This window comes from Lytechinus pictus, chromosome 2, assembly GCF_037042905.1.
Source record: "Lytechinus pictus isolate F3 Inbred chromosome 2, Lp3.0, whole genome shotgun sequence".
Lineage (NCBI taxonomy): Eukaryota > Metazoa > Echinodermata > Echinoidea > Temnopleuroida > Toxopneustidae > Lytechinus > Lytechinus pictus.
In genome coordinates this window covers 32,930,482-32,945,041 of record NC_087246.1, presented here as the reverse complement: position 1 = coordinate 32,945,041, position 14,560 = coordinate 32,930,482, and the positions used below count along the sequence as shown (strand labels likewise).

At 35.7% G+C, this 14,560-nt stretch overlaps 1 protein-coding gene across 1 annotated transcript in view; it reads right to left on the bottom strand.

Moving 5' to 3' along the window:
* LOC129281293 (uncharacterized) overlaps positions 1–14,560 on the bottom strand; it is a 161,986-nt gene that overhangs the window by 48,724 nt on the left and 98,702 nt on the right. The window contains exons 161-168 of the mRNA XM_064095604.1: positions 11,736–11,883; positions 10,976–11,155; positions 9,764–9,981; positions 8,960–9,137; positions 7,529–7,567; positions 4,263–6,395; positions 2,267–3,007; positions 618–692 (exon numbers count right to left, since the gene is read on the bottom strand). Coding sequence (XP_063951674.1) covers positions 618–692; positions 2,267–3,007; positions 4,263–6,395; positions 7,529–7,567; positions 8,960–9,137; positions 9,764–9,981; positions 10,976–11,155; positions 11,736–11,883 — 3,712 coding nt within the window. The remainder of the gene's footprint in view (positions 1–617; positions 693–2,266; positions 3,008–4,262; positions 6,396–7,528; positions 7,568–8,959; positions 9,138–9,763; positions 9,982–10,975; positions 11,156–11,735; positions 11,884–14,560) is intronic.

Here is a 14,560-nt window from a genome sequence, read left to right as displayed (position 1 = left end):
CCATTCAAACAGTAGTCTACTGTCCCTTGTGCAGGCTTCAGCGAAGTATTCACTACCAAACGATGAGTAACGTAACAAATCATCGGATCATACATCATTACAAGTACCTTAAGTTGCCTAAACCTCATCCGGTAATAGGTGACATTTTCAGTAAAGTAGTTTAGAGTACTGTGTCTCTGGAGCCCCTGTGATTAGAAACATATCAATGTGCCATGCACGGTGGGCATGTTCCATGGCATTCATAAAAAAAAAAAATGAAGAGAAAACCCAGCAATCACTCAACTTCAGGTACAATCATATGATATCATTATGCGCGCCAGAAAGCAAATAAGTTCCGTTCAATGTCAACACTCCAATGGACCTGAACAATCGAAGAGCGAACAAATACACCCGCCATTTCTGATATCAGGCCAAGGCCGACCCCTGGACAAGTGAGGAGTCCTGAAGGATTCTGCATGCAAACCGGAATGCCCCACTCACGTGCCCAGGTGGTGGCTTCTGAATCAAGCTCCTCCCTATTTGCAGTTGTAATGCATTTCAAAAGAACAATAGGGAAAATTTGTAGAATGAAAAAGCAAAATGGGGTGGATTGATCCCACCAATGAGAGGGTACTTACCGATAGGGGGCGTAGTTGTCTGGGCCTCCGTCGTCGTTTCTTGAGTTGTCTGTCCTCTGGTTGTCTGTCTCGATTCTGTTGTAGTTTCAAGGTTTAACACATTTATTCACAATGTTGCAAACCCTGAACTATACATTATAATCGAATACTATATACTATTAGTGAGAAGAGATCAAACTCTGGATAAGATATATCTGTACCCCTTGATGTGTGACACTCCTCTATTACTATTTCAATATAGATACATTGACTTTATCCCATTTAATATAAATGTCTAAAACCTTATTGCAAGTAACTGGTGCACCAGGTTTATATAGCAAAGACATTCAACAACTGAGCAATGCATTTCTAACAATGGCTTAAAAATATATAATTGAATAGCTTCAATGACACTTGCAAATGAAGGCATGGTGGTATGAATGCGGACCTTTTTAAAAAGCTGATTTTTTTTTTCATCCATACAATTATTGCATACAATGACAGTTGCAATTTCAAATGTGTGTATATGCAATTAAAATTAGAAAAAAAAAAAAAAAATTTTATTTCTTGGGATGTGATTTCATGCCGGTCTTAAGACCTTAAAGGAACAAGCTTGGCTGACATGATAAAGTCACTTGTGGAAAGATTGCAATTATTCCGGTGATCATTTTGTGTACAAGATGAAGTGAATGACTGGCATCATTAGAGCAGTAACAGTTTCATTAGAGCAGTATATTCGCAAGAATTCACCTTGAATAATTTTATGACCCAAACTTATAAACTCCTCATTAAATCAGATCATAAGTAGTCCTTCAATCAGTATCAGTGTACTTTATATCTGGCATCTACGCTACCAACTCAACATCTCTTACACAACAAATTTCCAAATGACATATCTAACATCTACGTTCATGCAAAATCAAGACAGAAAGAAATTATTCAAATGTTATTCACTGCATAAGTGAAAATGTGGAGTGAAGAGTGATTTATGTAGAGCAATTATTTTTGCAAATGCATAAGAGAGAAGTGAAATTAATCATCATGAAAATTGCTTAGCCATGCAGACAGCACCTTCATCCAAAGATGTAGTAGAAAAGATGGACAAGAAAATAAAAATAAAAATCACATTAAAAATAAGTAAGTCAAACAGGACCATTTTGAGATGGATGGGGGGGGGGGACAGTATAAAACATTTTTTGAATATAAAGTAACTGCATCTATACCTTTGAATAAGAGAAATTCAGTCATTGATAACACACATAGATCAATTTATTTGTGTCTTATTCTCGACTCTATAATGATCAGTATCATCATTATCATCATCATCACATCATCAGATGAAATCACCATAAACCCTATTGTATACAGGACCTGGCGTGCATATATATATATATATTTCTCATCGCTGTTGCATATCAGGTCAAATTTGGGAAATCAGGAATTTGATAGGTATGATATCATTATTATCACGACACATAAAATCAATTTGCGTAGTTTTGATATTAATATTTGCTATTGATAATATTGGTTATCGTCCCTCACCAACGCAGTTTCCACTTTTCAAGCTGTTCATCAAAACATCAACGACTCTCAATCAATATGTGAAGGACAATACAATGGCTAATAATCATATCTCAATCATAAATCTACATGTAAAGACAAGTTCTTACCAGTGGTCATGCCAAGAGTTGTTGCCGTAGTTGTCAAATCCTTTGTAGTTAATCGTGGTTCCTCTGAAGTTGTTGCAGAAGTTGTAGTCCCATCGCTTGCAAGGCTTGACGTAGTAAGAGAATCTGTTGTAGTAGCAGGAGCCATAATGTCTGTTGGGGTGCCAGCCTCAGTGCTAGAAACGGCTGCAACAGTAGAGACCTTTGCGCTAGTCCCTGACCTGGTTGTCTGTCCGCCACTCGTGACAACAATTTCACTTGTCATGACTAGAATGGTTGCATTTCCAACTTCAGTTGTGGATGTTCCTTGATTTGTAGTAATTGTTGAACCCAAAGCATCACTTGTCACAATGATAGGAGTGGTGGCATTCAGAACTTCAGTGAAAGTGGCTGTTGCTTGCTCTGTGGCAGATGTTGAACCCATATCGTCACTTGTCACCATGACTGGAGTGGTAGAATTACCAACTTCAGTTGTTGACGTTCCTTGCTCTGTGGTGCTCGAACCCATATCAGAACTTGTCACCATGACTGGAGTGGTAGCATTACCAACTTCAGTTGTGGATGTTGCTTGCCCTGTGGTGGTGGTGGTTGAACCCACATCAACAGTTGTTGCATCAGTTCTAACAACTTCACCAGTGGTACTGAACCCTGAACTGGTGGTCACTTCTGCTTGCTCTTGCGTCGTGGAAACCATGATGGGTGCTGTAGGAGTTCCCCCGCCAGATGTTGTCGATAGTTCTATTTCTGTATCATTTAGAGGTGTTTGATGTAATAATTTCAAAGAACACTGAATAGGGAAGCCAATGAAAGAGCTTTTACTACCAGGAAGCAAAAGGAAAGGTGAAAGAGGCTACAGAATGTTAGGGTACAAAAGTGTGATGTCACATTAATCTGGTTCTTATTAGTTGCAAGTAGCCAGTATTGTAATTGTTTAAAAATAACACAAATCGGCGGCTCTAACCCACTGATACAATCATGCATGCTGCAACGATTCCTTGTTTGGAACCATCATTATGTTTTTATTGTGACATCATCATTTTGGTACTCTCTAAAGAAGTATTACACCTGAGATATATATATATATATATATATATATATATATATATATATATGTAGAATAAACGAATATATATGTTTGATGATGGAAGTGATGTGGCATGCAGATAAATTAACTGGTAGCACCCAATAAGCAAATGAGCTAAATGTAGAGTTTCTAAGGATGTTCAATTTCTTTGTCAAAACAACCACCTGATATTAACTGTAAGGTACATGTATATACAATATGTTCCATTAGTTGTATTAGTGGTCATATAATGTATGTTCAATCAGGAAACAATTACATTAAAAGTTTTTTTTATAATTTCATAGTCGATAGTGTGGAAAAGAACGTTAGTATGAATTTCAAATTCGACTTTCTGTAAAAATGATATCAAATAAAAAATGCAGAGTGAATATATAGACATAAATGCATGTATGTTAAGTGAATTATTTTAAGTATGACATAGAAAAATAGTCATTAATGAAAAACTAAATATGTATAAAATTTATTATCAATATTATTATCATATTTAGGTAGATGTATCATGAGTGTATTTGTGAGAGAATGTCTCAAAATTTTTAGTTCACATCAGAGTGATGGTCATCTGTATTAATAATGATCATGATAAAACTTTGCATTCATAATTACACCTGGTATCATGCTTATACACAGGTATACTAATACAGATCAAAACAAAAAATGAGTGTTAATGTACACGTGTCAGTATAATCATGCATACTAAAACATCATGCAGTTTATCATGGCTTCCATGATGTATACAGTGACGGATGGAATATCCCAGTATCATAACATGGAGTTTAACAATTGAAGACTCAACAATGACTGTAGTATTACGGGGTTAACACATAAGTAACTGATGAATGGTGTTTACATTGTGTTAGACACATCAAGTGTATACTTTGAATCAGTTGGAGATTAACATGGATTCTTTCAAGTTACCTGGTGTAGACATATCGGGAGAGCTCATTGCCTTTGTGCTAGCAATGGCAGATGTAGTGATATCAGCAGACTTTTCAGTGGTTCCCGAGTCTCTTGTGGTAACATCGATTTTTGATGTCACACCCCTTGATGTAGTTTCTATGACAACCATATCTGTTGTGTGTATTGATGTGTACTCAAGGGCACTTGTGGTAGTGGATTTGGTGGAAGGTGGCTCAGTGCTAAGCCCCTTTGTGGTTGAGTTGTCTATTACTGGTAAACTTGTCAAGTCAGTGGTAGTCTCTATTGTTGTACTATTATCCAAAATCTCGGATGTTGTGAATACGGGGGTCGTGAATGTGGTTGACACTGGCAAGCTAGTGGTTTGAATATCTACTTTGTCAGTAGTGGCAACATCAGAAACTTGGGTTTTCATCCGAGTTGTTGATTCTATTCTTTGTGTAGGAGTGACTGGCCTTGTAGTAGCTCCTATTTCATCGGTAGTTTTTGCTTCAGACCCTTGGGTTGTCTTGGATGTGGTAACCTCTATTGATTCTGTTGAAATGACTGCCTTTGCAGTACTTCCTACAGAAGAAAAATTATCAGTTGGCAAGATAGTAGTGGTCTTTATTTCTGTGAGGTCTCGAGTTAGTAATCGACTAGTTGGACTAAAGTTGTCAGTCGTTATTTGATTACTTGTAAAATCAGACATAGCTTTAGTGGAAAGATCTCTTTTAGGTGTGGTAAAAATGGACTGTTCAGTTGTTGTTTTGCTATCCACAACAGTAGACACCGTTCTCTCTGATGTAACCAGCACAGTTGACTTGTCTGATGTCTGTTCTGTTGTCATTTTGTTAGTTGTGCTTATTTCAGGAGGTTCAGAAACTATTCCCAAATCTGTTGTCAACCCTCTGGTGGATGACTCTGTGGTCAATCCTTTGGACAGCATGCTCATTGTTATATCCATTGTGGATAAACTCAATGTAGGTATATCCGTAGGTCCCACAGTAGATTTGTCAGGGACAGCCAAAGTAGACTTGTCCGTGACACCAACTGTAGATTTATCCGTTGTAAGAACGACTGTAGATTTATCTTCCGTCACCCCCATGGTCAATGGATCACTAGTGACAGATACATCAGTCGTTGCTCTCATTGTTGATAAATCACTTGTTACACCCTTGGTGGGTGGATCTGTTGTCAATCCAACAGTCAATTGATCTGTAGTCAATCCTAATGTCACCAAATCTGTACTCATACCCTTTGTAGAATTATCTATCATCACTGATGTGGCAAGATCTGTGGTCATTCCTTTGGTAGAAGGGCTGGCTGAATATTCTGTACTGTAGCCAGTGGTAGAGGTTGTTGTAAGTGGCTCAGTCAAACCTTCAGTAAATTTACTGCTGGTGTTAGTAGTGATATCTGTTGTCATATCTGTCGTAAAATCTGTAGTTGCATCTGCGGCAAGGTCTGTAGTAAAGTCAGTAGTAAATACAGTTGTAGAGTCAGTTGTAAATTCAGTGGTAAAATCTGTAGTTACATCTGTGGTAAGGTCTGAAGTAACATCTCTTGTAAATTTGGTTGTGAAATCAGTGGTAAAATCTGTTGTAATTTGTGAAGTTACATCTGTAGTGGAATCTGTTGTGACATCTGAAGTTGTCAAATATGTAGTTAATTTTGTTGTTTTTTCATTTATATCTGTTTTCAAATCTGTAGTAATATCAGTTGTAATGTCTGTGGTGTAATCCGTTGTAAAATCAGTAGTTACATGTATATCAGATGTGAATTGTGTTGTTAGATCTGTCGTCATGTCTGTAGTGAAATCAGTTGTAAAACCAGTTGTTCTAGCAGATGTGAATTGTGTTGTTAAATCTGTAGTCATGTCTGTAGTGAAATCAGTTGTAAAATCAGATGTGAATTGTGTTGTTAAATCTGTAGTCATGTCTGTAGTGAAATCTGTTGTAAAATCAGTAGTTATAGCAGATGTAAATTGTGTTGTTAAATCTGTAGTCATGTCTGTTGTGAAATCAGTTGTGAACTCAGTGGTTAAATCAGTTGTAAGATCTGTTGTAAACTGGGTTGTAAAATCTGTAGTCATATCTGTTGTAAATCTTGTGGTAAAATCTGTTGTAAACTGTGGTGTTGTGGTGAAATCAGCTGTCGTGGTTTGAAAACAAAAGTAAAGTATAAGACAATGGCAAATAAAAAGAAATTCATAGAGTCATACAGGTAGAATAGCCTTTAACAGAAAAAAAAACATTAGCTAAGTTTTAATATGAAAAAATGTATTTTTGTTGGCTTTTTGTGTACCCATACTAAATACCCACTTATTTCATTAGCATGCATGCAAGCCCTTGAAGATGTAGTTGCATCATTGTTTATAAATATATATATTTATTTTATTTTATGGTGATTATGTATGAAATACAACTTTCAAGGTATCATAATTTGCATATTATCATTTCAAAAATATTTGATATGTGAATTACATACCAAATGAAAATGTTTCTGTAATGAACAAAAATATATCAATTTGAATCTCATTTGTGGCAAAGGTGTATGCAGATAGCTGTGAAAAGAGAAGGTTAGCAATATTGTATAACTAATTTAAGCAAAGCTACATACTATTCTTTTATTCAGGAAAGTGGAATTTGAAAGTACATCAAAAATAATTTCTTATTAGGCTGAAACAATTATTATGCACAATTTATAAAACAGCAATATTTTTTTTTTTCTAAAAGTATCCTTATGTATACATACATGTAGACACAATTCTTAAAATCTTAGACATTGTATACTCAAGTTCAGAAAAGAATTTCCTTAGCCTTTGCAAATGTGTGCTTATCATGCAATAATGTCACCATCTTTCTTGGATGGAAATTAAAAGGCTATTTTTGATGAAATGATCATGCTTTTACATCAGACATTCCTATAACTCCATTTTATTTATTTTGTTTTATTTATTAAACATTTGCATTAGTTTAACCCACTACACCATGAGCAGCTTTTTCATGCATTATGTTTATTTCCATTATTTTAGCTATATCTTCCTTATCTACTCGCATGCATGGCCAATGGACCGATGGAATGATCTTCCATTCATTCATGAGAATGTTGAAAAGAAATATTGATAAATGTTTAATTTGTCAAAAGACAGTCGGAAAAAAATGAATGCTTAATTTTATGTAGTGAAAAGGTATTCCCATCACCAATGGAGGTCTACTTTTTAAAGCATTCAGAAAGCGTCTCAAATTCCTACCAGTCTTGATCCTATAATAGTCCACACATACCTGTTGTAGTAATCATCGGCGTGGTTGGCATTTCTGTGACTAAAAGAAAAAAATGTACGAAGAATTTGTACATGAAAGAAGTTGAAGATCATGTCGATTGCTGTATAAGTAAAACCTATGTTGTCAAATAGATTAGAAACTAGAAGTAACACGATCTTTGAAATGTGCTTTTCATGTTTTAAAGTCCTAATCTGATAATAAGCCATAAACTTGTCTTTTACACATTGAATAAAAAAGCAATACCCTCAAATTCACCATCAAGCAAAAATTATTGCTAAATGCCTATGCTTCCCTCCAAATTGACCGAATATTCATTCATTGTCAATTCAAGTGAATAATGATAATGGAAACTTATATGCAATATAGAAAAAAAAGTACCAAAGCACGTGGAATTCATGAGCGCATTAATTATCAGTAAACTATCAGAAAAAGATAGATATAGCTACCTGAGGAAAAGGGTAATGAGATTTAATGGAAGTTTTGAATGCAAGGATACTGGAAGTCACCTTATTGAAAGAAGGATAACATTCCACGCCTTGGAAGGTGCTACGGGAAAACTTTTTGTTTTTGCCGACATTATTTGTCATACATCTACATCAATATATTGCGATGGCATAAAATTCACATTCTCGCTGTTTGTGGAAATAGAAAATCAGGATAAAAACTAATAGCCCATAACTGTTTTACCATGAATACTGAATGATGAAATTCTAAACATATATACAGTTGAGGCCAGAAGTTTACATACATGTACACCCATGGAATTCAGTAAAATTTGTTCAGTCCCTTGCCAAACATCGTAAAATTTACTATATCTTCAGAAATATAAATACTACCATTATGAATTTGGTATCAACTGAAAGAGCATATTAAGCTCTTTCACATGATTGGGATGCTGTTGGGATCAAAGTATATTTCAGGTAAAATTTTCTCTGAAGAAACAAAGTAATATTTGTGCCATACCTATTCTATTATTGTTTGTTATTATATTTTCAAACATCGTTTCACAGAAATATATAAATGTCAAATCTATGATTTATATTACATTTTCTATCATATGTCACCACTGAACAAAACAGCATTATCTGAAATGTTTGTGTTGAAAAGTAACTAGCAAAAATGTGAAATCTTTTGTCAAGTTTTTATTTTTAATTTGTCTAAAATATGAAGATTTTGGGGAAAAAATGGCACCTAAATATTTTTCAGCTCCTGGTGACAAAGCAATGTGATGAAGGGGCATGACATACTCATTTGTGTGATATCAAATTCGTCAGGATAGCACAAGTATTTTATAAGATACAGTAAATTTTATGATGTTTGGCAAGTGTCAACTTTTCTTTGAATTTCTTGGGTGTATGTACATATGTATATGTATATATTTAGTCTTCTGAGACACCTATCTTTCAAAACAAAATGAAATCATAAAGGTACCTTCAATACAATCCAGGCCGTCACCAAGGTATCCTTCCATGCAGATACATCTCCTCTCCCCATCTTCGACGCCACAGTAAGCATTGGGGTCACACGACATGGATTCACACACCTGATTGGCTCCAGCTTCGCAGGTACAAACACGTGAACAGTTCACAGATACAAAGCTCTCACCAACCTACAACGGAATGAGATTGGGAAAATCTACTGATCGAGTTGTAACAATTCGTATTTCATTGATTAATCTGACCTTGGCGCATAATGCAGTTCAGGGTAAGCTAATCATGTTCCCTAAAACGAACATAGAGACAGTGTTACAAAGCCCTTATCAACCCAATTTAATCAAAATAATAGAGAAGAACAAATACCTTAAAAATATCTAGAAAAAAACTCAATGTGCACTATGTTATCACTGAGTCAAATCAAAACATGGGAAATCCTTTTGAAAATAATTCACATCCCGATGAACGAGTGATTTTGTTTTCAGAAGACTGCATATTACAACCATATAAATATACAATGAATTGTAAGAAAAGCAGCTTGGAGACAGAAAACGAGATAGAAATACTAATAATTAAAATGATATCTATGAATAATTAAAATGATATCTATAATAAAATAAATAATAATGATTGTCAAATGTTATATCTGTTTCACAGAGAAACAGGTGCCAGTTTATTCCATAAATATACTAAGAGCTTTATTTGATATCGCTGCACTACATTTATGAATCTGACTCTAAACCCTATAAAAATACATATCATTCAAAAGCATTCAGCAATTTCTACAACTTCTCCATCTTACCGGAAGATAGACCTCAAGGTCTCCCTCTGTGAAGACACACCCGCATTCCTCTCTCACTATGCACTCTCCATCAGCAAGAACCATTCCCTCCAGGCAGACACACCCTTCTCGGCACTCCCTTTCCTCATCACAACCCTCCCCTGGGGTGGTGTCAAAGCAGGTCTCTGGGCATGCAGGGGCACAGGAGGAATAGACGAAGCCATCGGGGCATTCAAACGCTGCAAGGAATGACATGTTACAGTGGTGAATTCCTGATAGGTCTCCATCCGATTTCTCTACTTTGTGTTTGATCTCATCCCACAAGGTCAAATCCTAATTCGTCTACAACCAGTTCGTCTAGTAACCATTCGGTCTATTACTATTTTGTCTGATTTCCATTTAGGCTATGCAAATTTTGTCTTAAACCAACTAGGTCTAACACCAATTAGTCCAGATGGATTGATTAAATGTTTATGAACCAAATTTTTATTTGGCAAAGACCTAAATATTACGTAGATGGAGTGGAAATTAGACCAACTGGGTATTAGATTAAATGAGAATTAGACTTTAATTCGAAGTGGGTATTAGGCCAAGTACAGTGTACACCAAATGTCAATTAGACCCAATTGATAGACCAAATGGGTATAGCCAATGAAGCATAAGACCATGTGAATATTAACACTTACAGCATCTTGAGTAGATATGAAACAAGTTAACGTTAACTGATAAACACTTCATCATTAAACGGTCTAATTCTAATGATCTTAATACATTGACACAATGAATAAATCTGAATTAATCCCTAAAACATACTTATTCAATACGTATATCGATTCCATAAAGTGAAATAAGGATTAAACATTCTTTCTTTTCTTTTTTGCTCCAATATGGATGTGCTAATTCAATGTGACATGTGTTATACACTTATTCTTTATAGTAATTTTATATTAACATTATTTCAATACAGAGAAACATCATCAACATTTGTTATGAGGTAATAATCAGATCTGACAACTTTTCTGGGTTATGATTGGCTGAGAAGCAAAAGCATCTGACACATTCTACAGTAACTGTCAGATAAAGATAACTTGTTAAAGCTGGCAACTTCCATGAAATGGTCCGTGAGTGTCTATATCAACCTTGACACATGCCCCAAGTGCTGTTTTCCCTAGATATGCTACTGGAACGTACGCATTTAAACAAAACCAATAAAGTAAAGTGCTTGTTGCTTACGACAGAAGTCTGCAGAACGCCATGTGTTTGGTGGGTAACCCAGTTCGATACACCTGTCGGCGTACACGCTGGTATCATCACAGACCACTGTATCGTTGGGTGAGGTGGCACAGGCATCGTATGAACAGTACTCAAAGAATGGGGTTGGGTCGAGGTATGGATGACATGGCACAAAGGGTCCTACAGATGAGAGAAAATTTTAAATTCGCATTGCAATATTATTCTGATACTGTACATTTCTACTCACCCTATCATAAAATACTGACTTCTTATCTTATTGCTACTCCTACACAAAGAAAGCATTTCAAGGTGCAGTTTGATAAATTGTATATAGAGTGGAATGTGTCAAAATTTCGAAAGTTGTTTAAATTGAAATAAAAGAAAAAGGAGAAAGGCAGACAGGTGAGGTTTGAAAAAAAAATAAATAATAAGACCTAATGAATTTTCAATATGAATTCTCACAATTTAAAATAAGCCACATAGGTCATGTCATTGTGGGTTAGACCAAAACTTCAGATAAAATCAACAACACGGCCGTAACAACATTTTACTCTCTTTGTTACATTCACTTACAGCCCCAAATGAAAAGGCACAGGAAAAAGCCTATAGGTTCATGATAAATAAGTATACAACAAATAGGAGAGTTGTCCCTACCACTTGTCACGAACTACTCCTCATAAAGTTCATGGGTAAAGCTAATCAGGAGTTCAGAATATGGCCAAGAGAGAGATGCAAGATTAAAATAGGAATGAAAATGTACCTTCAGGATCTAATACAATGAAGCAAGCATCCTGAGCAAACAGGAAGTCTTCATTCTCTTGACACGGCTCTGGCTCATCGATAGAGTCGAGACAGTTAACATCATCTGGAAGAACCCAGCCATTGCCAAAGTCTATGGCCTTTCTTACCTGTAACGGATGGAAGGAATGTTGAATAATACTACTACTACTACTACTACTACTTATAATAATAATACACAAAAATACATATGATTGAAGGCTGAAAAAGTGTCATAAAAAAGTGCGACTTAAATATGCCCACGATCATTTTGCAGAGCTTTAGTAACGAAATCAAGCAGACAAAGGTAAGACAATTGTATCAGATGGAGGTTAAAATGCTATAAATTTGGTTGATATCACATTTTACTTACTTATTTGGAGACCTCTGCTTGCGAACTGGTAATTTCTCAATGCTTGTTGAGAAGTTCTGATTTTCACAGAGCGGATGCAAAAGGTAACAAAATTAGCCGATATTCTGTCAATATTTTCACAAATTGATACCTTACCTTAAAAAAATTTACCATACTCAGTAATTTTGGGTCGTTTTTTCTGTTGGCGATATCAGTTTTTCAAGATATTAATTGGATATCAAGATATTCAACCGTGCGCAAAATAAAGTTACGCGCAAATTTAAGTCACACCACCATAAATCACTGATATCTACTCTGCAGTGTGCTCATGGTGCAAACTATCATTATTACCCTGGCTGTAGCCAGCAACAACTAGGAGCAGAAGCCTTTCTAGGACCATATTCTTGCCAAGAAACCACCAACACGTATCAATCATGGGTTGAGGGCAGTAGAATGTGGATGAAATTCTTGCTGAAGGGCATAACACCATGGCCAGGTTTCATACCCACAGCCCTCTAATTCAGTGGATTCACAATGTGGTGCGCCATCTATCGGTTGCATCTTTGGGGTCGACATCGTGCGCAGGCAGCCCACAGTGCTAGTGCTTCAAAAATGAAAACCATATGGCAAGAATTCACCTAAAACGGTCTACATTTCGCAAAGAATTATGCAGGCAAATTTCTCTCCTACCCCCTGGACCCTAGTGTAATGTAGTGATTGTATAAATCACTACATACATATAGCCTAGACATCATAATGAAAAATACCCCTTCTCAGAACCATCCCTTTTTATGTCCATACCCCCTTCTCAGAACCCTTATTCATTTATGTAATCCACGCCAATAAAAACCCTTATTGTTAATAGTTCAAACAACCCCTAATCATAGAACAAAGAAATGCCTTCCCCTTCCCAATAATCAAACCCCCCTTTTGTCCTATACCCAAACACTTGGATTATAATTTATGTAGAAGCTTGAATATATATTGAGTGTACACCCAAGGGTGGAGGGGAGATAAGTCAAGATCATCACAGAGTTAAGATCTACATCGACGTACGTTGTGATATGCCTTTCAACTCTACATGTAATATCGCTAAAGATTGATGATTAATAAAGTTCCTTGATTGAATTGTACATCGAACGTTCTTGTGTGGTCATTGATGCTCCCAACTAAGATATGAACGATCCCAACACAACATGGTGGAGAACCCGGCTTTTACTTTCTAGTGCGATAGAGGACTGACACATATTTCCCTTGAATTAATAATGAAATAGGAGGAAAGACAGACAGCTTTGAACCAGAGTCAGTGACGAGAACCCAGTTTTTTTATTGAGAAACACTAGATTGTGATCATGGCTCTGTGCTTCCATAAAAGACTTAGAATTTCTCTCATGACAATCTCAGAGAAATTGCAGATATAGGATATAGAAAGAGTTAACTAGCACTAACATGAACTCGATCGGCTAACGAAAACTTTACCGCAAACATACGTGTATGTACGATGACAGAGACCTTACCCAAGACGGATGGACAGACGGATGATACAGACGGAAGAGTAGAAGGACAAAACAAACAGATGGACAATAGGACAAGGACATCAATGGAAACATAAATGACAACTGGAAGCATGACAAGACCATCAACAACACCACGACGCCGACCATCATCATGTCCAACTCTATGCTACGACAATAAATCCCGAATTATATGGAATGAACGACTGACTTTCCCTGAATGAATATATATAAAAACACTGTACATTACTTTAATACTGTGCTATTTCTTATACTCTATTTTAATTATTGTTAGAAGACATCTCCTTCGTTTCTGATTGGTAAGTGAAACCATTTTCTTTGTTGTTCCACTAACGAATGAAAGTGTGAGAGAGCGACTAAATTTAGGTTTTTTTTGTTACATGATAATTGTATTTTCATGGTTCATAATTTGTCTAATTTGTGATGATAACATCATCTTTATCCTATACTGCGTTCACCTTTGTAAGAACAACATTCCAAATTCGACAAACACTGACCTTTCTAACCATATTCTTAATTATCCTTTATGACTTAAGTTGAAGCCACTGATATTGATAATTCCAAAGAATATCGAGCCAAATAAGGATTTACCAAATTAATGCAACATGATGTTCCATCATTTCTCAAACAATATTGCAGATGTGATGTAATCAAGGTAGATGATAATACGAAGCAAAAATGTTTTATATTTCAATCGAAATCATGATGATGTAATTGGTTAACATTAACATGTAAAGCAAAGCAATTTCCAGTGATGAATGAAACTGGACTACACATAGGCCTTGTGTGTAAAGAAATACGTTTTTATTTTGGTTTTTATTATTTTCTTTTAGTATTTCGCCGCTTTGTGTATAGTATGAAATTTATCAAGTTTGAGTACACTTGAAATAACCATTAAAGATATCAGAGCAAATTAGGAGT